Source organism: Battus philenor, unplaced genomic scaffold, assembly GCF_028537555.1.
Source record: "Battus philenor isolate CCGP_79_NKW_IND1 unplaced genomic scaffold, ilBatPhil1.0.hap1 SCAF_16, whole genome shotgun sequence".
Lineage (NCBI taxonomy): Eukaryota > Metazoa > Arthropoda > Insecta > Lepidoptera > Papilionidae > Battus > Battus philenor.
In genome coordinates, this window is record NW_027181678.1 from 614,653 (window position 1) to 641,675 (window position 27,023).

The following is a 27,023-nucleotide window of genomic DNA, read 5'->3' on the forward strand; positions in this document are numbered from 1 at the left end:
AAATGACGAACGACTCCCATAAAAAATGCGGGTAGCTCTAAAAAATATTGAAACATAAATTTAAAGATTTCATCAAATAAAGAAAAGATACAAAGATTTTTTAAGAGATAACACATTTTGAGAATTTGAAAGTGATCACAAAAAAGAACCGAACAGACTTTGTTGCGGACTTTTATTTTCTATTAAAGAGACATTCTCTATTTACTTATATAAATTCCACTTGGTAACATTTTTTTTATATTTTTCAAGCATACTCCTGAGGTATATCGCATCGAAGCGAGCTAAGAGCTAGGCGGCTTCCCTATTTTGTAAGGAGACAATCGCCATATACAAATTTCTTCCTCGGACCCGCAAAAACAGTAAATGTCCTTTCGAAAGCAATGTAAAACCAATTCCAAATAAATATGGATTGTCATTCATTCATTCACTCATTCGTTCAGCCGATAGATCGCCAGAGTGACCGGTCTTGCGTTACCCTCATCACGAGACTTCTCGCTACCTTTATTATTCCGTCAGCATCTAGTGGCCTGGTCACCAATCCTCAGACGTACAAGCTACTTGTTCTGCCCGCTGCCATTTCAGACAAACAATTCCTCGAGCTGTGTCATCAACTTTGGATCTTATCAAATCCAGTTGGATCTCTCCCGCGAAGCTAATTCTCATTCGAACAAATAACATATAATAATTTGACTAAAGATGGCTTTCGTATGTTGATAAAAAGACGAAGGAGCCAAGGGCCGAATGCACGCAAATTAATTGTCCCGCCTTCACACTCGCTGTCAACTTTTGAATGTAAATTTATAACGAAGTAAAACTTAATTATGTTCGTTGTCCTTTATTGTAATGTATGCTCATAAATAAAGTGATATAGAATAATAATACAATATAAGTAAAAATGTGATATAGAATAATAATAGAACATAACTTAAAAATGTGATATAGTATATAAGAAAATGTAAAAGTAATGAGGAACGAATGAAAGGCGATTCAGAGCGAAAGGGAAAGACAGTGGATTTGTGGAAAGAAAGAAATGAACGAAAGATAATATGAAGTATGAAAGAAGAGAAAGAAAATAAAAAAAATGTATGTGAAATTTTTTTAAAATAAATGTAAGTTAAAAGTCCCTGTCCCACACCAGATAGGGGGTACGAGAGGCTCCCAATAGCGGGGGCCATAAAAAAATGTATGCTCATACGATGAAGTTAAAATTTTATTAAACATAAATTAAAGATTTTTATTTATAATATAGCTTGGAAAGTTAATAGTTATGTTGCTTCTTATCACTTGCAGCTATCATTAACTTAGAACTTAACGTAACAGGATAGGACAGCTTAATTTGGTCCTAGTTTCTATAAAATTAAGCTCTTCTTGTTTGTATTCTTCTCGTAATCAAATGATCACAATAAATGACCATAAGAAAGTAATATTACTGTGATCAAAAAGTAAGGTGCAATTAGGAGGGCAAATATTTTTTTCTAGGTTGGTCTATAATATCTACCAAGCGTCTGTTTGTCAAAAGCTGGAATATTATTTGGCTCACCTCAAACCATTTTGAAGGATGTTTTGCATCACAAACACGTCAAGTCTCGATTGGTCGATGTCATACTGAATTGGTTCTTCGAGACTTTTTTTGCTAAAAACTCTTGATATCCCCAATCATTATTCGTCTTGGTTCTTTTACGTATCAAAGTGTTGTATATATGCTGATGCTTTGACAAGATTTATCTCAATTTTTTTTGTAAGCATCCACCAATCAAATTGCAGCGCATAGCCACATACTCAAGTAAATATTATTTAATATTTATAGCGGCATTTAGGTTAGGAACTAAGTGTGGGAACCCGAAAAAAATGACAGAGGGTGATGCAACAAAGTTCAACATATAAGAGTGTATAACAAAAATAAGAAACAAATACCAATTGCAAACAGTAAGTTTACATTATTTCACTAAGTGTGACGTTCTCTAGATCATAGCAAATTAAAAAGCTGTGTTCACAATGACCCGCGTCTCTCAGGGCTTTCTTTCAATTCGACTGCCCGAGGATAAAACTAATTGACCTCGGCCCGTGAGTGCGTCCAATGACACGCAGCCACAGTAATTAAGTTATTATAAAACATTCTTTTACAGCCAAGTAAACAGTTCTCCGCTTGTCTAGCCAGATTAATGTCGCGGCTTTAAACCGGCTTAACCAATGTTTTGATTGCACCGTGTTTTATTGAGGCTTTATAATATTAAAGTAAATGATAATATAAAAACAAATGATAACACGAGTTGAATGTATTGTCCCGTTGAATTCCCCAAGACGTGAAACTTGAAATAATGACAAATTATTTCACGTACTGCTTTTTGTAAATTGGAAAAATATTCACGACATTTTACTGTTTCTAAAAATATATATATAGATTTTACTCATAATCCTTGCACAAATCTCTTCGATATAATGTACCCATTTGTATACGTACATCAACTAGCCATTGACAAAATAGATAATAATTTGCAATTAAGTTCAGAAAACAATTCCAAACTAAGTAATCATTTAATATTTAAAGACTCGTCTTTGGAAAAGGTTGTATATATTCCAAACATATTTACGAGAATGAAATAGTGTTGAAGTTTTATAGGCAAACTAAAGTAACCGTCACAGATCAGCGGACGAGCAGTTCAAAGTGGCAGCAGGCAGGCCACTTCACATTATACAGTTGGCCGAATTAACCTTAAGGTTTTATAGTGTGTAGCGACACCAACCGGCAAAATTGATAGAATCCGTAAAGAAATTTTTCTTCTTCGATCTGATTGTGTACAAGAGAAGAACGTTGAATCCATCACCAGCACCAGGAAGCTCGTATGTCACAACACATAAGAAATATTAAAACTCCTGCACGCTTCGCCTAAGGAGGAGCACTAGCGACACCACCCGGCCACGTTCTCTCTATACTACCTCACTAGATCCTCCACGGAGGATCATCTCTGCTCTACAAAGACACTCCTCACTTAAAAGTGAAAACCGCGAGCCGACAAACGCAACAGAACGTCCATCTACAAAATTAGACTTTCACAAGTTCGTCGGAAGATGTTGAATGCAGATAACGTTTGACCGGTCCAATTGGAAGTCTAGAAGGTCTACGTGCAGTGGACATCTTACAATTGAAATGATGATTAAATAAAAGGCTGTCTGGTAGAAATCATCATTTGTACTTCCAAGTTTTGCCTCTTTAATCTGCTGTTATACAATAAGAATGCAAGTACAGAACATCATCAGATTTTTGTGAGAAAGAGTACGTTGAAAACGCCACTTTGAGAGTTTAACTCAAAGTTAAGTTTGGAGCGAGGCGACGGAAACTTACGTATGCCGTAAGAAGCAAAGGACATTGTTTGCTCTCCCGCACGGCGCGACTTGTTAGGTGCACTGTATTTACACTTTTTGATCCCGTCCTGAGATTTCGTCGCTTTTAATTGCTACCTTCTTTTTGTGTTCACCTAAAGTGTAACTTCAAAGTTTAATAGTTTTCTTTTTGTTTAATTCTATTATTATCGCTAGGGTGTATTGTTTACAATGTGTTTTTTATTTCACGTGAGTGCAGAAAATTGAGGAGGAGATTACCGCTATTTGATGCGGATCTTTCTGAGTTGCGAGAGCGTTTTATTATTATATACAATTTTGCTTATAGGTAAAATGTATATACAAATATATAAACAATATAATTGAAGAATTTTACGTTTTTATATTTGTATATAAATGTGAATATATTGTTGATTAGAAATAAAAACTTGTTAAAAATATTGTGAATTAAATTTGAAAAAGCGACATTACTTTTCGGTTCCACTGATAGTAATACGTATATCATCATTACGTTATTATTTCTGGAACTATTGATATGTATGAGATGTAGACCAATCACCAATGTACGTATATATCACGAATTATATCCAGTGCAGTCATGCAAGGCGATGTGGCGATGTGGCGATGTGGCGATGTCTAGGTGAGCGCGGCGGTCCCGCCACGTGTCGCCGTGTATCGTTAAAAGCGCATTAGCTGACCGCACCGCAGCGATTACGCAGCGAAGACGCGACCAGCCATACACACTACTTACATTAATACTAAATGTTCAATATGTCCTCCTTTTATATATATATATATATATATATATTAGCTGATCCCGCAAAAGTTGTTATAATAGTAGCCGATTCTCACAGCCTACTGAATACGCATATAAAATTTGGTAAAAATCGGTCGAGCCGTTTCAGAGGAGTTCAAGTTCTAACACCGTGACACGAGAATTTTATATATTAGTTATATATAAATAAGTTCCAATGCACTGAACATATTTTTAATTAACACCGGCATATCAATGTAACATCTTCTGAAGGTTATATACAAGTAGCACACAGTACAGTCATACTTAAGCCACTATAACTTAGAATTATGTTATTTCCAGATTCCGTAAACGATTCTTAAAATTACTTTGTATGAAGTAATCATTCTAAAAATTTGGTGTTTTTATTTTTGAATCCGAGAGACCTGTACCGTCTTTAAAATGTGCAGAAACAGAGAACCCAAACTATATCTAATTTATTAAGTAGCTATTTTGATTTTGACACCGCCTTTTTATAATATAATTATGTTATTTATTATTTCTGAAACCACTGTTGTGGTCTACCATTCATTTATTAACAGCTAGTGATCCAATATATATAATATTGAGCTGAGCCAAATGATATTCCAACTTTTCACAAACAAACGCCTGACAGATGTCACAGATGACAGTCATACCAACCTAGGAAAAAATAACCGCCTTCCTAATGCCCGAGAGTTTTAAATGACAATTTCACCTTAGTTTTTGATCAAAGTGTTACATTCATCTCTTTAATAGTTTTACATATATAATTAATCACCTGTATATTACATGTATGGACATCACAGAGGCTTAACATACTTAGGCACAAACTGGCACGCGGCAAAACACCTCACTCTATATTTACGCTTGCCCGAACCAAAATAAATAGCATTTAACTTGAAGCAAACTAATTCCGGCCGCAGTACGACGAACCGACCTGCGCCCGCGCATGCTTTTTAGTCGAATTGTTCACGACCCGCGCCGCTATGCGCTCGTCCCAGCGAGACGAGTAGTTATACATCGAAGTAAATAATTCCATAACGTCTTAAGTTAAACCTCTGTCTTTCATAATTAACCAAAAATAAATGAATCCGTAGGTAGTCTTGATTTTTTTATATATTTTATAACGACATCGTATTGAGAATATTTTTCAAGTCACTTCGTTGGAATAATTGGTAGATAATTTTGTATTTAAATTAATATTTTAATTGACGTTTCACAAGAAAACATAGTTATAAGAGATGATTATAAAAAACAATAATATATATTATTTGTACATACAAAGTACACTTGAATTCTCTTACATTTATACTTGTAGATATAATCTCCTCCTCTATTTTAGGTTTATCAGAAATCATGGCGCGTACAAAGTTAAGGTTCCAAAGCTGTTGCTTGACAAATTGACAGAATATCATCACTATAATTGGTTGTTTTAGCAGCAACATTAAAAAGATCTGGTCAATTTTAAGGAGTAGAAAGAAAAAGACTGTATATTAATAAGTAAAGCTGCCAGCGATCTTGATTATTACTGCATGTAATTCTAACCTAACCGTTTCCCCAAAATGCAGGATCATTCTGGAAAAACATTTTTCTTTTTTAGAGAAAGAACGATATCTTCTGCACACAAAATGCCCAGCTCTCCCAGAAATAGTACCTATCAAAAATCAAGCTGATTTTGAAGCAGTTACTAAACAGATTCTTCTCCGTGTTCACAGATGCGGCGCACCTAAGCTAAGATGTGGCGAGTGGCGTTGGCGCTGATGCTGGCGGGCGGCTGCGAAGCCCTGCAGCAGCCCCGCTGCGAGGAGATCACCATCCCCATGTGCCGCGGCATCGGCTACAACCTCACCTCCTTCCCAAACGCGCTAGACCACGACACCCAGGATGAAGCCGGCCTTGAGGTGAGAAAAGACTCTCTTGACTGACCTGATTAAAAATTAATAATAACTTTAAGTTGCGTGCAAATATGCCGTCTAAATATAAAGTACACGGCGATAGGTTTTGTTAGTTGCATTAACAAAATGTCACATAAGTAGTCTGGGACAGAGATAATGCTCTACGAAGCCGAAATTAGCCGAATGTCTCTTTCCAAAAGTCGATGTGAAATATTTATTGCCGGGTACTGTACATTTTTGTATTATCAAAAATTATATATATACATTTAGATGTTCCATGCAATTAGAGGCTAATTCACTTAGAGATAAAATCCAGTAATTACAATACAAATATTTAAATGTTTTCAGACGCGAAGTTATCTTTAATTATTCAATTTGAAGGCGTATCCTTGAACTCAATTCACTCGCTTCGAGGGCGCGCGCCCATATTCATCAAATTGATGTAAAACTATTTCCATTAAGAACTGTAACGGAGAAATTACAATTGGGTTTATCTGTGTTGTTCTTGTAGCGGCTTTAAAACCATATCGACTTGTCATACATTTTTACACTAGTGTTGTACCGCGTTCCAATACAATAAATAAATTAATGCAACGCTCTCATTTTAACTATTGGTTTAGATAATATAAAAGGAAATATATATTACTAAGAATGTATTACATGACTTAGATAATGGTTTAACGCGTACGTAAGAGTGGTATTTCGTAAGTACATTTTTAGACTTGTTTTTTTGGTATTATAGTTTATTTTATTACAATAGTAATGGCAAAAGCATGTTTCTGCGTGTTCAATATTTTCGAAAGCTGGGGAAGATATATTGAAAAAGATTTTGTAAATTAAGGCTAATTGTTGGCCGTCGGGGTTGAGAAGTTTTCAAGTGACGACCAGGAGCCGGAAAACGTGATGTGAGGAGGTGCCTAACGCGGTGGTTGAACGATATTGATTTGGTCGCGAAAAGTTGCTGCACGCGGGCAGTACAGGGCCGGTTATTGTTGAGACCTTTAAGGAGACCTCTAGCTTGTTGTAGGTGTCTATTGGCCGACATGAAAAAGATGATGAAGATTTGATAGTAAATATGAAATGTAAATTTCAATGAGCATAACGAAATTAACGATGAATTGTGATCGTTGTCCGCAGGTGCACCAGTACTGGCCGCTGGTGGAGATCAAGTGCTCACCAGACCTGAAGTTCTTCCTGTGCTCCGTGTACACGCCCATCTGCATCGAGGACTACGCCAAGCCGCTGCCCGCGTGCCGCAGCGTGTGCGAGCGCGCGCGCGCCGGCTGCGCGCCGCTCATGCAGAAGTACGGATTCCAGTGGCCCGAGCGCATGGCCTGCGAGCGCCTGCCCAAGATGGGCGAGCCCGACCAGCTGTGCATGGACGAGAACGAGCGCGCGCAGGAGCCCGAGCCGCCGCGCCCGCCTGCGCGCCGTCCGCCACGCCCCTGCAAGGACCCAAAAAACTGCGCGCCCGGCGGCGCTGCCGGCGGCGTGGTGCCCGCGCCCGGCGCCGCCGAGTGCGCATGCGCGTGCCGCCCGCCGCTGGTGAGCGTGCGCGCACGCAACGCCTCCGCCGCCGGCCTGCCCGACTGCGCCGCGCCCTGCCGCGGGCCCTTCTTTTCGCGTGAGGAGAAGGAATTTGCCGCCGTATGGGTCGCGCTCTGGAGCGGCCTGTGTGCCGTCTCAACGCTCATGACGCTCACCACCTTCTTGATCGACTCGCAGCGATTCAAGTACCCCGAGCGGCCCATAGTCTACCTCTCCGCCTGCTACTTCATGGTTGCACTTGGCTACCTGGCGCGCTTGGTTCTGGGCCACGATGAGATCGCGTGCGACGGCGCCGTGATCAAAACATCCGCCAACGGTCCGAGCGCGTGCACGCTCGTCTTTATCCTGGTGTACTTCTTTGGCATGGCGTCGTCCATCTGGTGGGTGGTGCTGTCGTTCGCGTGGTTTCTGGCTGCTGGGCTCAAGTGGGGCAACGAGGCGATCGCTGGCCACGCGCAGTACTACCACCTAGCCGCGTGGCTAGTGCCGGCGGCCAAGACGGTGGCCGTGCTGCTGGCGGGCGCGGTTGACGGCGATCCGGTGGCCGGCATCTGCTACGTGGGCAACTCGTCACCCGAGAACCTCAAGAAGTACGTGCTGGCGCCGCTCATCGTGTATTTCGCGCTGGGCGCCACGTTCCTGCTCGCTGGCTTCGTGTCGCTGTTCCGCATTCGGTCCGTGATCAAGCGGCAGGGCGGCATCGGCGCGGGTTCCAAGGCCGACAAGCTGGAGAAGCTGATGATCCGCATCGGCGTGTTCAGCGTGCTGTACGCGGTACCGGCCGGCGTAGTGATCGGCTGCCTGGCGTACGAGGCGGGCGGGCGCGCCGGCTGGCTGCGGCGCGTGGCTTGCGGGCCTGCCTGCGGCGGGCGCCCGCTGTACTCGGCGCTTATGCTCAAGTACTTCATGGCGCTGGCCGTGGGCATCACGTCGGGCGTGTGGATCTGGTCGGGCAAGACACTGGACTCCTGGAGACGCGTGTGGCGCGGCGGGCGCGCCCCGCACCGCGCGCTGCCCAAGGGGCCCGTGTGACGCGAGCCCCCCGCGGCCGCTCCCGCGCCTCAGCCGCCGCCGCCGCCGCTCGCCCCGCACGTCCCCCACGCGCCCCCCGCACCACCACCGGCGCCCGCGCCCCCACACGCGCCCCATGCGCCCCACGCGCCCTCGCAGCGCTCCGGACAGCCGCTCTCCGACTACGGCCCCGTCTAGTGACAGCGCTGCCCTCACCCTTACACCAAGTAATTAGTGTAGCCCTATAGTTCTGAACAATGACTACCGCTTCGTGGTATCAAATCAGTGTTGATTTTAATAATACGGGTCTCTTGGCGCACCGGCGCACCCGAGTTATCCGACGGCGGTGGGCCTCCGCAGGCACCCGCCCACAAGTGCCATCGTGCGTGACAGACTGACCTCAACGTTCGTACGTTTGTGATAGCCCATCCGAAGTGCAGCAAGTGAAGTGGAGTGTCGCGCGTGGTCTAGTCCCTGCAAAACGCGCCGCGACGCGATCGATATACGTAACTAGTTGTAAGTTAGAACTTAGCACTCAGACTTGATCTTACCCGCGTGCGATCGATGCGCGAACGCCCTCCTCTACAGAATCCGGAACCATTTGCCGTGCGCGTCATCGGCGGCATTGCGAAGAAACGAAACTCGAAAGCATACAGACGGGGAAATCTCAACTCTTCGCTCTGTCGCCAATGTCGTTAACGCAAAAGTTTTCTTTTACGTCACGTGAGAAGCATTGTACATATATTGACAGACTGCTAGAAATGAATGTCTATGTGAAATATATCTGTAGGATTAGCAGTACGGATAAATAAACACTTAGCGTAATTTCACTTAGTCGTAAGATACAGCTTTGTACTATTGACTATGACCACTCACCGCCTCGAGCTCGACGCGAGACACGAGCGGGGACATCTTGCCAAAACTTTTGTAACAAATATTAACGCATGCATCAGTAAGATGTTTTATTTTTAAATCTGTTGGCGTCAACTTCAATCGAATGTATTTCCTCTTGTATAGCATTTTTAATAACATTAGTAGTTTTTACGTCTACCTTCGCTACGTTCCTTTGAAGATGGCGCCGATAGACCGTACCGTATAAAAATACACTGCCATTTTATAAAATTTATAGTAGACAATAAAATAAATTACTAATGTATGTGGAGACGTAGACGCTTCTTTCATCTTTGTAATAACCACATTACTTTCAAGTAGCCATTTTCACTAGTAATACTAAATCACCGCTCGTAACGGTTCCATTTAAATTTGGAACGATATGTACAGAGCCATCTAGCGGGTAAGTTAATTAATGTTATAAGTTGTTGATAGATGGCGCTGCGCTAAATTTTGTATACGGCTGACTGTTGACAAGTAATTGAAACTATGTATGGTATCTTTGTATGACAATTCATACGCGTTTGTTTTAATCCGGCGGCAGCGTGGAGACTTTGCAAATATGTAAATGCCTTTTTAATTTAATTATCTGTAATTATATTAGTCGCTTGCGGAGTACGGCGCGCAATAACTGTACCACACTTGCGTCCCGCTGCACTGCGAGTGGGACGCGCAGGTAGACAGGCTCCGCTGCCGAGACGTGAAGCATCGTGTAATTTATTTTATATCTTAACTGTAGATAATGAATAAAGCGACTTTTTTATGTACACACAACGCATTTTAATTTTTTATCCCCTCATTATGGCTTATACAATAAGGTTAATGATTTGACGGCGTAGAGGTCTCTACCATACATACGATGTTTATTTTTAACAACCGGACCTCCACACGTCTATTTACCTAAGAGTGGATGCCCAGTAACAAGTCACTACATTTGTACTTACTTTGATACAACGGTACGTATCAGGTGCCGGGTGGCTAAATGTGTTCCGACCGCAACCTGCAGAACCTGACTGATGGCATGATTTGAGAAAAATCAAGTCATACTTACGACACTATGCCTGTGGGTAAATAGGCAATGAATTTTGTATATACAAACTTTCTGTAACAGCTATGCAGTTTTAATTCAAACCACAGTGTATCAAATAATTTATTATAGAGAATTAATTTATTCCCCAAAGCCTCTACTCCTAAACTACTGCCGTGAGTCCGAGGAAGCTGTTAAAGCTAAAAAGCTTACTGTGCCCAACAACAAACAAACAAAAAGTTCACATTATACGATAGTGTTTCATTTCAGTTGATTTGTAAAACCTCGTTGCTTCTAGAGTACCTTTCATCTTGAACAAGATTTTTCCATGAGAAGAATCGTTTAATTATTAAGAATCTGTCGTATATTATTATTGTTAAATTATAAAGGTAAGAGTAAGAAAACTAGAAAGACGTTGAACACAGGTCTTTTTCTAAAGTCTTACTGTAATCCTCTGGGTATTGTATCCTAAAGTGGATGTCTTTTGAAATCATGACCTTCCAGTCATGCATTCCTGTCAGAGTGGTTGTGTGCCCATTCGGTACTGATGCCTCCATTTCCCTCGTTATGTAGGTGTTTGGTGGAGAGTATTTATTTACGTAGTCTTAACTTACTATTTTAATGAAGTCTCTTGCTTTCCACGTTTCCTTGCACAACACCAAACGTTCCATTGGGCCAACTGTTCCATATTCGGAGTATTCCGATACGATTCCTAGTTCTTGCTAGAAAAAAATATTAGCGAGAACACTGTCGCCTCACTGATAAACAATGACGGAGACAGGCTTTCGTTCCTCAAATATTGCAGAGCGATAATTGAGGAAGTAATTAATAGAAATAAAGGTGAAATTTGCACAGATCGAATAAAAAATTAAATGAATAAGAAAAAAACACTAATGTGGAATAATTAAACGAAATGTAACTATGCAAACTATTTAACTTATCTAAATCTTATCGGACGCCGTGTTTCGTAAGCTTAATTCTCACCAGGTTGTAGTTATTTTTAATAAATATGTAAAAAAGATGTTTTTTTTATTATTCATTTCAATTTAACAATTTTCTTAAAAAAACATTTATTTTCTGAAAAAGTAATACATTTAATTATATGTATTTAATGTGTAATATTTTTGAAACAATCTCCGACATGTGAGAATGGTTTTCTTTTTCACGTTTTACAGCAGTATAGTGTTGTTTCCCTTCCTCCAGGCTTACGATTAGAACGTGCTAAGTAGTCGTAATGTTTTCCTGCACCATCAGGTTGCAAGATATGTAGTTTCCCATCTAATCTCCCCTCGTTATCTGGTGTTGAAGATACTATTAAAATTAATAAATTTAATTTCACACGTGCCATACGACCGCTATAGAGAACTGCCGTTGTCACGTCAGAGGTGACTTGCGACCGATAAGGATTAAATTTGCAAAAATTGTTTAATTGTGAAAGTAAATAAGTATTTTAATTATGAATTTTACATGTAATATTTAGATTGTAATGCCCTATCCAATAACTATAATAGGAGAGAGCGAGAGGCTGAATAAACTATCCGATGAATCCTCATTACGAGTGACATGTCCAAAGAATTTGAGAATTCCTATTTGCACATTATTGAGTTTCAATTTGGTCGTAAAACAAAATAAAACAACAGACGTACAAGTCTATAGTGTATATAATGAACTTTATATTTGACTTATCGAATATCGGTTACAAAATTATTGCTATTTTGAACATTGTCCGCTTACAGTACCAACGAATGACGTTCTTAACGTAACAATATAAAACAACACAAAACATAATGGCGTTAAATTAACAATTCTATATTTACATATATTTTGAAGAAACTTAAAATTAATAATAACAAAATGAAACGGCAACTTGATACAATATCAAATCCTTACGTATGATATAGTTGAATGTTTATCATATCACGATATATAAATTAAATAAATATATATTAATACAAGATAATATTGTTGTAAATTACATTAAATTTAAAAGAAGAACAGCGAAAATAAAACTGAAATAATTATAAAATCACAGATGCCTAAAATGTTACAGCGCCATCTTTTATCTGAACTATGAAATTAGGCGCCACCCCTCGATCACGATTTTAAAACCCTTTATAATGCACTTAAACTATACATAATAAATAATGACGACTGTTGTAAATTTTACCTAAGCCCACATATTTCAGAGTATATCGTTATTACAGATACCGATACGGAAGGTGAAATAAAGTTTCACAAAACAATCACCAGGTACCGCTGCGAACGTACTTAACACTAATTTTAAACAGCTAAGGACAAATTGAGACTTCAATCACATGATTACGTATTTCGTTCGTTATTCAGGCGCCTGCCATTCATTGTCCCTCCGTTCAATTGACATGAATCGCGGAGTCAATTAATAAGGTTGACACCGTTAAAAAGTATCAGAACCAATTATATTCAAAACGGTTAACTGTTTCAACATTGATCGAAAATGATCTGGAAATAACATAAATAATTTAACAACTCAACATGCCCAGGCTCCGCCATTTGTAAATAAAAATTTGAAAAGAGAATCCCAAAAAAACACCTCAAGCTATTTTCATGAAAATAAATCTAAGCTAAGCGTCTTCATTGCTCAACCAACTTAAACCTGGAGAGACCGTAAAGTTCAACGGACATTGGTTAAAGCCGAAAAAAAGAACCGTTTCCAGTACAGCCCAGACTCTAAAGGACCTCAAACTTAGTTCCTGTAAAGATCTACGCTAAGCGCCTTCAGCGCTCTGCAATCCTAAACTAGATGAAGTCGTAAATACCAACGGCATTTAAAACCCAAATCCAGTATAATAAATAATCCAACAACTAAAGCAAGACTCCGGAGGAGGGCTCAAACTTAGTTACTATAAAGATCTCTTGACTAAACGACTTCATGGCTCTTACACCTCAAGCCCAGTGAAACTGTAGTTGCCAATTTCAAAAAAGCATTTATTAGTCATAAAAGTTGCCTTGAAACTTTTCCTTTGATGTTTGTACGAAGAAAAATATATGAATTATTGTCAAAAATGTTATGTTTTTATGCAGAATTACGAACTAGTTATGGCACGGAATGATTCTACGACTGCACTCGACTATTTAATCACTAATTGCGAGTAAACTAACTTTAAATTCTAACCTAGCAATCTATAGAGTTAAAATAACCCGGAGAGAGTTAATATAGCGCTATTTCAATACTTTCGTATGCAAGCAAAAGGGACACAATACTGTGGGCGTCAACAATTGTAAAGAAATGTTACGACGCGTTTATATGCGGCTACATTTTAATCTTTTACAAATAACCCTTAATTTTAAATGTAATTTTAAGATTCCTCGTCTAATTCATTGTTAGTATCAGTCATTGTTTTCATATTATGATTATGAACACATAAGAAACAGTATAGTAATGCTGAGGATGTTGTAGAACTGTCTTTTAAGACAGATATACTTCTTTTCTCCAGAACATTGTATCGAGTGAATAATTGTAACTAAAGGAACTCACTGTTCCTTGGGAAACAAATGTAAGGTAAATTTGTTTATGAATTTTTTATTCTGCCGAATAAATTTCATTTCTTTTGGCAAATCTTTTTACATTCCTCAAAACAGTCCGAATAATCTTTTTCTGGTAAAGCCTTCACGACCTCCTTCGATTCTGTTTTTATCTCCTCAAACGTGACAAAACGGTGTCCCCGTATTGGCCTTTTGAGTTTGCTGAATATCCAGTAGTCGTACGAAACCAAATCATACGCATACAGTAAACCATATGAGTCAAATTTTTGGCAAAAAACGTTTTTTTGGCATAAATCGCGTGTTTTTTTGCCAAAAATGCCACTATGATATGGGCCAATTAAGACTTGACGTGTTTGACAAAAACACATGTCGCCTATAGAAAAAAATTACCTGCCTTCCTAATGCCCGGAAGTTTTAAATGACAATTTTACCTTACTTCTTGATCACAGTAAAATATCCAAAGCCCACACAACGAAAGCGAACAAGTATGACAACAGAGTTAACGAGATTACAAAATAGTGAAAAGAGGACTAACAACAAAATCTCTCTTTAGTCTGATGAAGGATTTGGACCAATAGAACTAACATCAGCTCATTTCTGTAACGGGCTTCCTAAAGAGCATTGGATCATTTATAATTTTGTTTAGTAGGATGAATTCGTTGAAAGTACCAAAAACCGCAAATGGATGGAAGCTTCCAGAACGTACTATGCGGACGGTCAAGCCGGGCACCTTGGACACCATCTCTCCCTACAACGCAATAGACCCGGCAAATAAAACTCAGTCCAAAACATGCAGTCCCAGTGTAAACATGAACAAAAAAATGCAACCAATTAACAACCACTAACTACTGATATTAGCTGTGAATTTACTAGTATTAACTCTATCCGGTAATTATTGTACAAAATAAATTATTTTTAACCGATTTACATCATAAGTGTATACAGTTTGATTTGCTTTAGGTTTAAAATAAATCAACGTAACACTATACTAACCATCCCTGATTGAAAGGAAATAAGTGTAAAACATTCAATGCATTCACCCATTTAAAATTTTTGCACAAATAACAAATTTACAGTAACCATCGTTGTTGATCAAAACATCACTCAGATTACAAATAAATATAATGCGTTATGGCGATCTGTTAAGATCAAGTGAAAAGAAAAATATTGCCTGTGAAAATTGACATTTACGAAAATATCATACAAAATACAATGATAATGTAATTAACGACATATATGCAATGATTTTTTAGTTAAAATCTACTTTTTTAAAACCTAATTGCAAGGTCTGTTACGTTTCGTTATGATGGAAATGGGTCAATAATATAAAAAACAATGTTTTCACTAACCTCCCAAGCTGCTCGCTCATTACAACCTAATAATTTAACCAAGATTTATTATCTAATATATTTAAACTGTTACAAAATAAATAAGTGTATAATGTTATAAGCACATATATATACGTAATTAACTGACGTTTAAAAGGGCGCGTAAACAAGATGGCGTCGAAAAAGTAAGAAAGAATGTTGGTGTCCAATGATCAGGATAGATGGAGCGACTTGTTCGATCAGAAACAATGAGAATTAATATAATGCTATTTTATTATTTTTTTCGCTTAAAGGCTGTTTATTTAAATTTAATTGAGAATAATAATCATAATACAAAAAATACAGATTAATAATGTGAACTGAGACTTAACCATGATGTTATTTCATTTCATTTTAGATGTCAATTTCTAATGAGAATAAAATAATAGTGCATGGCTTACATTTTTAATCTGTGTATAAATTTTGAAACAAATCGACACAGAATAAGAATAGCAATCCCTTACCATAACAACTTAGATTTTCTAGAAAATATTTAGAAATTAGGAAATCTGGATGGCATATCTATTTTAAAATTTTATTGAAATCGCTCCATCTATTTTGACAAATGTTAATTTTACGTAAATGTTTTTACACACTTCCATCACATGTTAAAAAACGCGGGTAAACAAGATGGCGTCTGTTAATAATTTAAAATGGAAATAAATATAGTTGATAGTATTTACAACTTAAATCGGTATAATATATAAATGCAATTATTTACATTTAATGAACTTTATAGCACGAACGCAACCTAAATTGGCTGCGCGGGACTGTGTTCCCAATGCGTGTTCCGTAACAAGCTTGTCCTTATATTTAAATATAGGTCATTGCGTTACACCATATTCTGTCATAGGTTACAGCATATGTTACATTCTAATTATTAGCATAATTTAACGTTGTTGTCAAACCAATATCTATATGCAAGAAATATAATGAGTTACAATTAAAAAATTCCCCCGTCATATTTAAAATGTGTCTGGTAAAAGAATATATATTTTTAACGACCATTGTCAACCATATAAAGTAACCATGTAAAGTATCTTAATCTATTTATATATTGAAAACACTATTATTACTAAACTAGTATGGCAGTAGGCAGGTAACAAATCGCGCAGATTAAATGGCCCTAGGTCTTACGGTACCACAGACCAGAGTAAAAGGTTGACCCATAAGGTGACAGAAGACTTTGGTATGGTCTATTAAAAATCTATGGGACCTATATCCAACGATAGACATCTTACGGTTCAAACGATGATGAATACTCGAAATGACAACATATCCAAAAATATTTGTTTGACAACGACGATTTATTCCTTGTTAAATTTAACTCCGTCGGGAATAACAAAATACGCATCATTTATATTAGCCGAATGTAAATTCACAAAAATGATCTAATATATCAAACTTTATTGATAATCTGTTGACTTACGCGAAACGTTTTTTATTTATTTCTTTAATTTTAAATATATTAAATGGACGAGAAAGCCTTGCGACTGCTTTCTGAGCGGAACAGATAATAAAAAAAATCTTTCGTTACGTAGATTAGTGTGTAATTTTGATTTATGCCATATTTTTTTAAATTTGCAGTAATTTCTTGGATGAAATGGCGCCAAATATTGTTGCTTTGACAGAGGCGCTCAAAACACTAGAAACGTACGACGACCTAGTTAAATATGTTAGATCCTTTCGCAAACAGCTCTTAAAAGACCACGCGGACGAATGGTCGCACTAAAGGGACGGCAGAAGGCGGCGTTGTCACGGCGAGTTTATGTATGAACCGCAGCGCCCTCAACTGGTGGCTAGACCGCTGTAACAACCCTGCGGGTAGTGGAAACCCTGACCGCAGTACTCTTGCAGGGCGTGGCCGTGCATTGCGTCGTGGACTTCGCCCAACAGCTGGCTGTAAGGTATCAAGTCCATGCGGTCTTCGGGCGCTTGTACTGGCAGCGAGCCATAGTAAGGTAGAGACTCCTGGTGCAATTGACTCTGGTGTTCCATCTCCAGTGGTTTTTGCGCTTCCGCGTGTTGGTTTGGCTGCAAGCCCTGGAAAGAAGAAATATAGTGAAAAAAGTAATAAATCCCATTTAACTTTAACTTTTATGTTATGAATTAAATTGTTCTGTTATTGCTTCTTGTCTGTATTTTATGGATGTGGAACTAGCCTGTAATAGGCTAATGCGCTTATGTAAATATATATCGCCCACTTCAATAAATATGTATAGTTGCAGGCTAGTCAATACAAGAAAAAATAAATAAACAGCACACTTTTAAAACTGACTGTAATTTCAAAGGCCAAAAATTATTGAAAGTGTACCCGAACGCCATATATAGAGAGAATTAATGCTGCTGGAGCGATGATTGGAGCGGCTGCCAACCGACATTCTTGAAGCAACTTGTTACTGTTTGTACATATAAATTAATCATTTGCTTAGTGACGGTTTGTTGGCGACCTTCAAATACATTTAATTTTTTTTTTTTAAATTCCTTTTTTATGTAATAATCTTTTTTAACCTGTCATAAACAACTAAAATCTGCGGTAGGATTATAACCTTTACATCATAGAGTAAGTCACATAAGTCATTGACAATAATGACAGATGTCAAAAAGAACGAATTAAATTTTAAAAATATATTTAAATGTTTCAAAGCATTTTAAATGTCTTGTTGTACAATATGCGTTAATATGCTGTAGAATAATAAACAAAATAATAATAAAACTATGTCAGAACTGCTATGTGTAATGGTACGCACCTGCATTTGATACTTGCAGCGCTTAAACCTGCCGTACAGTGAGGAGTAGGGTAGGTTGAAATGAATCGCAGCCTGGTTGATGGACATCTGCCCCACCCTGGGAACACGGAATGGACAAATCGGAAACAGTTCAAAATTCTTTTAAAGTAATGATATGTTTTCTTTTTCTTTTCGATTGCTTCTCATAAAGGAAACACCAATATTATTTTTTAATATTATGTAATGAAACGTAAAATATGTGAAATAAATTAAATCTCACATGTACAAATATTTTGCATCGATCGATTTTGGCGTTCAAATAAATATCTTTGAACGAGTAAGACATGTTTGATTAAACCTAACCTCCAACATGTTAATATATTAAAACTATGTCGAATCTAATATATACTATTTACACTACAATATTTATATATATAGCAGACAAATTTCAAGTTTATATGTATATTAATAATTTTTAATTACATATTTTTTCTGATTCTGCCACTTCCGGGCGGCAGATGGCAGAAGGAGCCTGGCATAAGGCCTCTTAAGTTAACGAGAGGGTGCCCGGAGCCTCGGCGCGGGTCGCTACATGCTACTACTTCGGCTGTCACTCGATGATATTCACTTAGCATTCCGACACAAAGGCGACCGGAAGAACTGGACCTGAACTTGGTCAGTTGAAATTGTCTGACTAATATCACTACTACACTTCAGAAAGGATCAGCGCTAGAAGAAATAGCACTACGAACTCCAGCAACCCTTCTATCTAGTATGATCAGTAATTGGCGTCTCCTGTGCTATACGATTCGGTCTCGTCTAAGAGACTGGTTTATTATCGAATGGCTTTAATAAACAATTTTCAAAAAATACGCAAAACAAACCTAGTAAATAAATAATAAACATTTTTTATACAAATTCAAAAATGTTTTACAAACCTGACCGCCTCTAGTGCCTCTCCCATAGCGTCTTCCGACCACGGCGTGGGGTTGGACCGCGACAACTCGATCCCTTCCCTCTTGCAGCGTCCGTACAAGGTTCCTTTCGAAACAATCAGCATGGTAACCAAAACAGTTTTTTTAAACCGATTTTTCCAAGAATACGTGCATTTTTTAATTAGATAGTGCAGTTTAAAGTCTTGAACACACTTTAAAAACAAAAGTTTGCACGGTTGTATATTTAGATGTTCTAGAGATATCACAATACCCTAAATCAGGGGTAACCAACCTTTTTAATAATCGAGCCAATTTAAATAATTTTTTTTGAATGTCCGCACATAATGTAACAATTATTATTAATTTACAAAAACTTTATTTTTAATGAACATTATTAAAAGGAAATATATAAGTTTCAATTTGTTGGAAGTTAAAATTTGGCAACGTGTTTTGTTGGTCATCCCTGCCCTAAAAGGTATAGTGTGTAAGCACCTTTATAAACGTGACCGTTATTTATACATAGGCAATTACATGTCCTGTACCCAACAACAGAGGTTTGAAAACTTTTATCATAAACCCCTATCAAAATTTAGCTGGTTCCAGTAGACTATTTCTAGCTGTATTGAAGTATACGTCTCGAAATATACAGAATATGGAATATTATTTTTTTTTACAAGCAACACTAACGAATTTACTCCAATGTTATATTATAATGTAGGCAACATTGAAATTGGAAGTCAAAGTAAAGTGAGTAAAAAAAGTAAACATTAAAGTTATTCACTTGCACAAGCAAATTAATCATATTGTCCTATCGTGATAGATTTAAATCTATTAAACATTTATTCTTGTTTGTGAAGTGTATATTGGTGGAGCGTATATTAGACCATGCTTTGGTAAACCTTGTTTTTATAGACTAATACGGCGTTTGGGAAGAAATTCCTCCTTGTGGATGCCGTCGACCTTCCGTATACCTCTTGCCTGTGCTGTTGCTTGATAAAGGAAATTGGGTATCTCTCGTATACTAGTCTCTTTTTACACTTCAGGGCCTCGTCCTTGACCAACTGGTCCACCCTGTCGTTTACCCAATATACCTTTACATCCTTCTCTTTCGCTCTTGCTTACATCATATTCTCTTTCACTCTCAACGCTAAAGAATGGAGGGTGGGTAAAGCCTGTGTTGGTAGATTGTGCATTGGTGAATTGAAGAAGGAAGGTATATATAATGAAGCGTTTATTTGTTGAAACGTGTGTGCTGGTTGGTGATGTATTGGAGGATTGGTTAGTGAAGCATCTGTTATTAGATCAGGCGATGAGTGGGACGCAAGGTATGTGATAGTGGGTAGTTGCAACGTGCGCTGGTGGGGGGGTGTCACCGGTGGGGATGCCGAACTGCGCGGCTGCACGCTGCACGGAGGCTGCGCCGCAGCGGATGGCTGCGAGCGCGCGCTGCAGGTCGCCGCGGCGCCAAGCCGTGGGCGCGGCGTTGAAGGGCGCCGCCAGACGGATGCCCTCGCGTCGCGCGATCTTGTACAGCGTGCTGCTGGGAATGCCTGCCAATGGTACACGCTACCAATCAAACCTTTTCAAATATATACACATTCCGCACTGACTACTTATTCTCGATCGATGTTGATGCTGTTAGCCCGGGAGCTCTAACAGTTTCACAGTACCTTCATAGGTTTAAGCTCAGGGAGGACTCCTCGTGATTCTGTGAACCGGGCGTGGACCAGACCGTGATCCACCTGGTAGCAGAATGTCCCTGATGAGAAACTATTTTTTCTGTTAGCCCAAGGACTTTTACAGCGTAATCTGAATTTAGCTCACGGAGCGAAACGGTTCGTGCAATTCGGAATTTAAACTGGCTATGTTTTAATGGCTTTTTTTCTTCACGGGTATAATAAATTTAAAAAAAATCTACGTCAAATGCTTCACCTGACGTATTATATTGACTAATTGATATATACTGAGTTTTAGTAGAAAGACGTGAATCTTTATCAAAGACATTTTATCTGAAGCGATGTGCAAGTTGGAGGAAAATCGGTTTGAGTCGCTTGTGGGCGTGGCACTACGTCGCGGACACGACGGCGGCAAGTTTTAAAAAACTAACTTGGTTGTCATTCGCGCGCTCATCTCGCCCACTCAAATCTCTTAGATTTGAGTGGGCGAGATGAGCTTATACCGTGGCGGATCTTCGTATCAACAAGCTCAGCATTCATAGCTACCCGCGCCAACTTAATACCGCGAGTCAGGAATTTAATTGCTTCCTGTAGCGCCATCTACTAGTCCGTGCCGGAACCACGTAGCCAAACGTAATAAACCATATATTATACCGCATATAATTGTTCATAGTCCAGTTAAGTCGTTTATTTACTCTTGGCACTAATCAGTGTAACATAACTCCTGAAGATGCCCCGTGGAGGGGTGAAACACGTGTTGAGTAATTTGGCGGTGGCGGTTGTGTGATTCGCATTGTTTGCCGCATACGCATTTATCAGCGGGCTGGCGGGCGGTGCACTTTGTTGCACTACTACGGAAGTGGCTAAATATTAATCCTTTTCTTACATAGGATGGACTTCCGCGAGGTAACGCCTGTTTCCATTAAATGTTTATTTACTACTTTAATTCATCTTGTTTTATTTGTACTTTATATTTATTTCGTTTCTGCTACTGGAATTATGTGAATTTGGAGAGTATGTACGCTACTTCTAGAAATATTTCAAGATGGCGGCAAATGTCAAACTGTATTTATATATACTGTAATTATATAGATGGCTAGCGGGGCATTCATTTTGTGAATTGTGATAAGTCCATTATGTATCACAGTACGAAGCCATACAATCAATTTATGAACTGTGATAGGTCAATTACTTATCGTTTAGCTGTCAATTGACGGCCTTGATCATGGTGTTTAACACTTATTAGGTAATTTATCAGCTCACGGATTTCGTATCGGAAGAAGAAGCTGTAAAAGTCAAAAACGCTACCAGCGTCCGGCATCAATAGAATATAGTCAGTAGGGCATTGCTTTTCCCACGCGCTTTGGAGAACGATGAAAAGCTAGTATTTAAAATAACTTCGTAGAATAATAATTAAAGTTAAAACGGTGTGCAACATGTCAAAATGTGCAACAATTGTTTTTCGCCTGTTAACCATGGTGATTTTTGTACGCATGGGGATAGAAAGACACACATACGTTAAAACATATTATACTGCGAAAGTTCCAGGTGAAAAGTACTGACCGTAAGCTTTGCTGGCTTTATTGGCTGAGAGGGTGCCGGCGCGCAAGGCGTGCAAGGCAGCTCGCAGGTCCTCGTCGCTCCAGGTCTTCGCCCCACCGTCCTTTTTTGGAGTATCAATTCCCAAGCGGTGTGCTCTCTGCCACAGGGTCGTTGACGGGATGCCATAAGTCGCTGATGCCTGAACAACGTCACTTGGACATCACTTGGGAGTACAATCATTAATGATTGAATATAACTACTGTTTGAAATGATATAAACATATACAGAATGATTGTACATAGGAGGACTTTATATTGGTGAATGTACAAGTCATTTATCAACAAAAACCTTATGAATCTATTTCCAATCATAATGTGATTTCCCTGAAATATGTTACATTAAATTATTTTTGTCTATAAGTATGCGAAAGGCAAACTTCTTGCAGTATAATCTAAATGTTAGATATGAACTTTTACAATTATTTCGTTATTTATTATTTCTGAAACCATTCATTTTAGGGTAGACTGTGTAATGCGTAAACTGACAGTAATGGAGCTATACAATCACCCGTTAGAGATTTTACATCAATAAGTAATCATCCTGTGTATATATGTCGTTGTGATTCCTAAAAATCCAATAACACAATGAGTTACTGGCCGTTGTAACTCTTTTAACATTTTATTTAAAAGATATAACCTTTAATGTTTATAAAAACACGACAAACTATTCATGGTTTAATATGTGATTGTATATTTAAACGGTTTTATTTAGTTCAACCCGTACGTAATTTATTTGGGTCAAAATTAGAAATTGAAATTTAAACACCTTCCCGTTGTCAGATTGATCTGAAATTTGGTACACACATTTAATTTAGATGACAATACAATATAATAAAATCAATGACATTATAAATCTAAGATCGCCGCCGATACAAAATGGCGGATTACATATTTTTTCTTAAAATAAAAGTGCTATACTAGTAAAACACGATGATTATGTCAAAACTTAAAATTCAAGATGGACGCCGTTCCAATATGGCGGACTAGGTACATATTTTTCGACAATCACCACAATATGGGTATCAAAAAACTGTTTAATTCAAAAGTTTTTTAAATGTATTTCTTTATCATCTACTTTCATCATCATCATTGTTCCATCCAAAACGTTTACCGATGGACATAGGCCACACACCAGAAATTTCCAATAGGACCAGTTGGAAGAGGTTTTCAACCAGCCTCTAATTATTAATAATATATTTAAAAAAATATTTTAGAAGTACCCACATTCTTTTTACTCTTACAATAAGATTGTCTTTCGGACTGTCTGTAGTACATACCTTGGTGAGACTCATGCGACGGTCGCGCAGGGCCTGCAGCGCGCGCTCCATGTCGCGCGGGGACCAGCTCTTGGGACTGCCGCGGGGCTCCGCCGCTTCCCCCACGCCGCACTCACTCGCGTCGTCGCTTAGCTGTTGTTGCTCTATAATTACCGTCCAAATTTATACATGTGTAAAATTGTAAATAAAAAAATAAATAATAATATTAATAACTGTAAGTAAATTGTAAATAAATAATATTATAAAGCTAATGTGAAATAAATGTAAAATAAAAAGAATGTAAATAAACAGAAATAAAATAAATAAAATGCTAATGTGTAAGGAGAGAGGAATGGAAGGTCATAGAGGGAAAGAGAATAAAAGAAGAAATGTAGAATGAATACCGAATGGAAGATCATAAGATGCATAAATGAAGAGAAAGAAAATAAAAAAGGTTGTTAAAAATTAAATAATGTTAAATAGTCCTTGTCCCCAATAGCGAGGACCAAAAAAAATTTATACATCAGTACCTCAAAGTGTTTCGGAAAAAACCTTCTTCGACTTCTGTAGAAAAGTAGCCAAAACAGAAATAAATAAAAACAAATGCTAAGATAAACAGTGCAATACAAAAATGTAAATACTAATATTGTAAGTAAGAGAAATAATAAAACTGCGATATATATATATAAGATGTAAAATAAACTAAAAAAGCTGTGATATATAAATATACATATATATATATATATATATATATATATATATATATATATGGTATAAATAAACTAAAATGTAGTAATTGAGGATGTACGAAAGGATATCAGAGCGGAAGAGAAATATAGACTGAATTCTTGAATGAAAGAACAGAATGATAGAGATTGTGAAGAATGAAAGAATAGTATGAAAATAATAAATAGGAAGTGAATGATTTAATAAAGAAAGTGAATCCCTGTTCACAACAAAACAGGTGATGGAACGAGAGGTCTCCAATGGCGGGTGACATAAAAAACAAAAAAAAAGTGTTTCGGAATATATTGATGATGATACTCTAATAAATAAATAAAAGCAAATTAAATGAAATGTACGTTTAATAGAACTTTTATTATTGATCCTTTTATTCACTTTTTTTATTCGTCTGTTTATTATTCTCTCTAAGACGAGTGCGATCCAAGTTAAGTAACAAAAGGACCAATATTTAGCCACTTCCGCACATGCAGTGGTAGTCGTGCAGTAAAGTGCGCCGCCCGCCAGCCCGCTGATAAATGCGTATGCGGCAAACAATGCGAATCACACAACTACCACCGTTAAACCACTCAACACAGACAGAAACAGAGTGCTATGTTTGGCACTAATCGGTATAACATAACTCTTGAAGATGCCCCGTGGAGGGGTGAAACACGTGTTATGTCACGTCAAGTGGCTAAACATTGGACCTTTTCTTATTAAGTATGGACTTCCGCGAGGTAATGCCTGATTCCATTAAGTATCATAATACCACACTGCGATTGCCATCCCGCCTGCTGACCGTGGCGATTATGGTATATCCACCCTAGATACCTTTATACAGAACCGAAGATATTTTTAATTTTCGATTTAAAACAATAAAAAATTAATCTAATTTATGTTATGAAATTAAATCTAATTTATAAAATTCTCGTGTCACGGTGTGCGTGATTGAACTCCTCCGAAACGATTCGACCGATTTTCGTGAATCTTAGCGCGCACATCGGCCAGGGCAGAGAATCGGATATCTATTTTTTATCTCCTAAAATGTTAAGGGTGGTCCACCCCTAATTTTTTTTGTAGACAAAAAGCTTTTGTTTTTTTTAATGATACAGCATACAAAAATATTAACCCTTATTTTTTATTTGTTTTTTAATGTTTCCTAGAAATAACATACATGGCAAAACAACGTTTGCGGGATCAGCTAGATATATATATAAAAAAACTTAAATATGTAATAACTTACCCCCTTCCGAGAGAGGTTCGTCCTTGATGGGCAGTAGGGGGACAAAGTCCGACTCCACATCAGACGAGTTCAGCAGCCCCAAATGCCGGTCCAGTAGGGCTCCGCCCTGCACAAGTTCAAGACTGGATTCACACGTGGTCTAGACATCATACATCTATGTTAAATCTCCAAAGTATTTTCCATTTCGTATCATAAACAGTGAACACTTTATTATTATCTTTATTTACACTTTATTGTACATCAGAACTCTATATAAAAAATCAAAAAGAAAATGTACCAAAATAACATAGTTTATAGCTAAAAAAAGAAACAATATATATACAGATACAAGAGGCAATGTTAACCCTCGAAGCGATATCTACCAGACAAACTTTGGATGAAGATGAGAGACATGAAGGCAGTTTAGGGTGTACATACATACAAAAACATTAAAATATACTACACATTTTAGAGTATTATACACTTGCATGTATACATACTCATATCTAATATATAAAATTCTCGTGTCACGGTGTTCGAACTTCAACTCCTCTGAAACGGCTTGACCGATTTTTACCAAATTTTATATGCGTATTTAGTAGGTCTGAGAATCGGCTACTATCTATTTTTCATACCCCTAAGTGATAAGGGTTGTTCACCCTTAAAATTTTTTTTTTATTTTTTTGACGAAATTTTTTTTTATGATACAACATACAAAAATACATACAACTCTACGATCAACCCTTATTTTTAAATTGAAAATTAAAAATATTTTTTTGCAAAACAACGTTTGCGGGATCAGCTAGTATACACATACAAATACATAAATTAGTATGTGTTCTAGTAGAAATAGAGGTCAGATAAGCTCCTCATTAGGTGGCCCGAAAAATTCACGGTCTCAACAAGTCAAAGTACGGGCAGTTTAAGATCAGTCCTCGTGGTGATTTTTGGAGGAGGAATATGTCTTGCAATTCGTGTCTATCAGATGACATGTTGCATGTTGAGGCTATTACAGCTTCATCAAACTAAAGGGATCTCCGATAGGCAAGCTAAAACATGTTTCATTCTTTCTACGTTCTGCGCTACATCTTTTTATGCGTCACTTGAATGTTTTATGACGCCTCCATGCGACTCGGGTACATTGTTTATTGGGGTCAGTGTGAGTTGTGTTGCTGACGCCGGGATCTTCCCTCTTTCTTCCATCTTTTGTGGTGCAATGGTACTTACAGCGGTGGAGCGGGCTGGCTCGAGGGTTTCGAAGCTGTCAGGCGAAGCGCGAGGCGGTAGTGGACGGCGAGCGTGCACAGGCGTTGCAGCTGGTGCAGCAGGTGCTGGCGGCGTCAGCTCCAATTCGCTCCCGACCTGTTCAAACAGCTTACTAAGCTTATACACCTAATTATATCGCCATATAGCTATATCAGTCACAAAGAAATTATTTATTTATATCACAATAAAGAGATGGCTCTAAAATATGTAACATTAATTATTTTTTCCTAACTCCTGTAT

The 27,023-nt window shown here is 38.1% G+C and overlaps 2 protein-coding genes across 2 annotated transcripts in view; one reads left to right on the plus strand and one right to left on the minus strand.

Moving 5' to 3' along the window:
* Nucleotides 1-10,226, plus strand: part of fz2 (frizzled 2) — a 51,317-nt gene extending 41,091 nt beyond the window's left edge. Inside the window, exons 2-3 of the mRNA XM_068762390.1 lie at nucleotides 5,830-6,015; nucleotides 7,147-10,226. Of these exons, the coding sequence (XP_068618491.1) occupies nucleotides 5,851-6,015; nucleotides 7,147-8,589 (1,608 nt within the window). The 5' untranslated portion in view covers nucleotides 5,830-5,850 and the 3' untranslated portion in view covers nucleotides 8,590-10,226. The remainder of the gene's footprint in view (nucleotides 1-5,829; nucleotides 6,016-7,146) is intronic.
* A 6,776-nt stretch (nucleotides 10,227-17,002) lies between these two features.
* LOC137919484 (uncharacterized) lies at nucleotides 17,003-26,509 on the minus strand. Its single transcript, XM_068762571.1, has 8 exons — nucleotides 26,412-26,509; nucleotides 25,539-25,660; nucleotides 23,594-23,736; nucleotides 22,279-22,456; nucleotides 20,413-20,589; nucleotides 19,043-19,145; nucleotides 18,126-18,222; nucleotides 17,003-17,418 (listed from the first exon to the last, which is right to left on the minus strand). Exons 1-8 carry the CDS (start codon nucleotides 26,507-26,509, stop codon nucleotides 17,164-17,166), a joined length of 1,173 nt encoding a protein of 390 aa, XP_068618672.1. The 3' UTR covers nucleotides 17,003-17,163.
* Nucleotides 26,510-27,023: the final 514 nt, after the last annotated feature.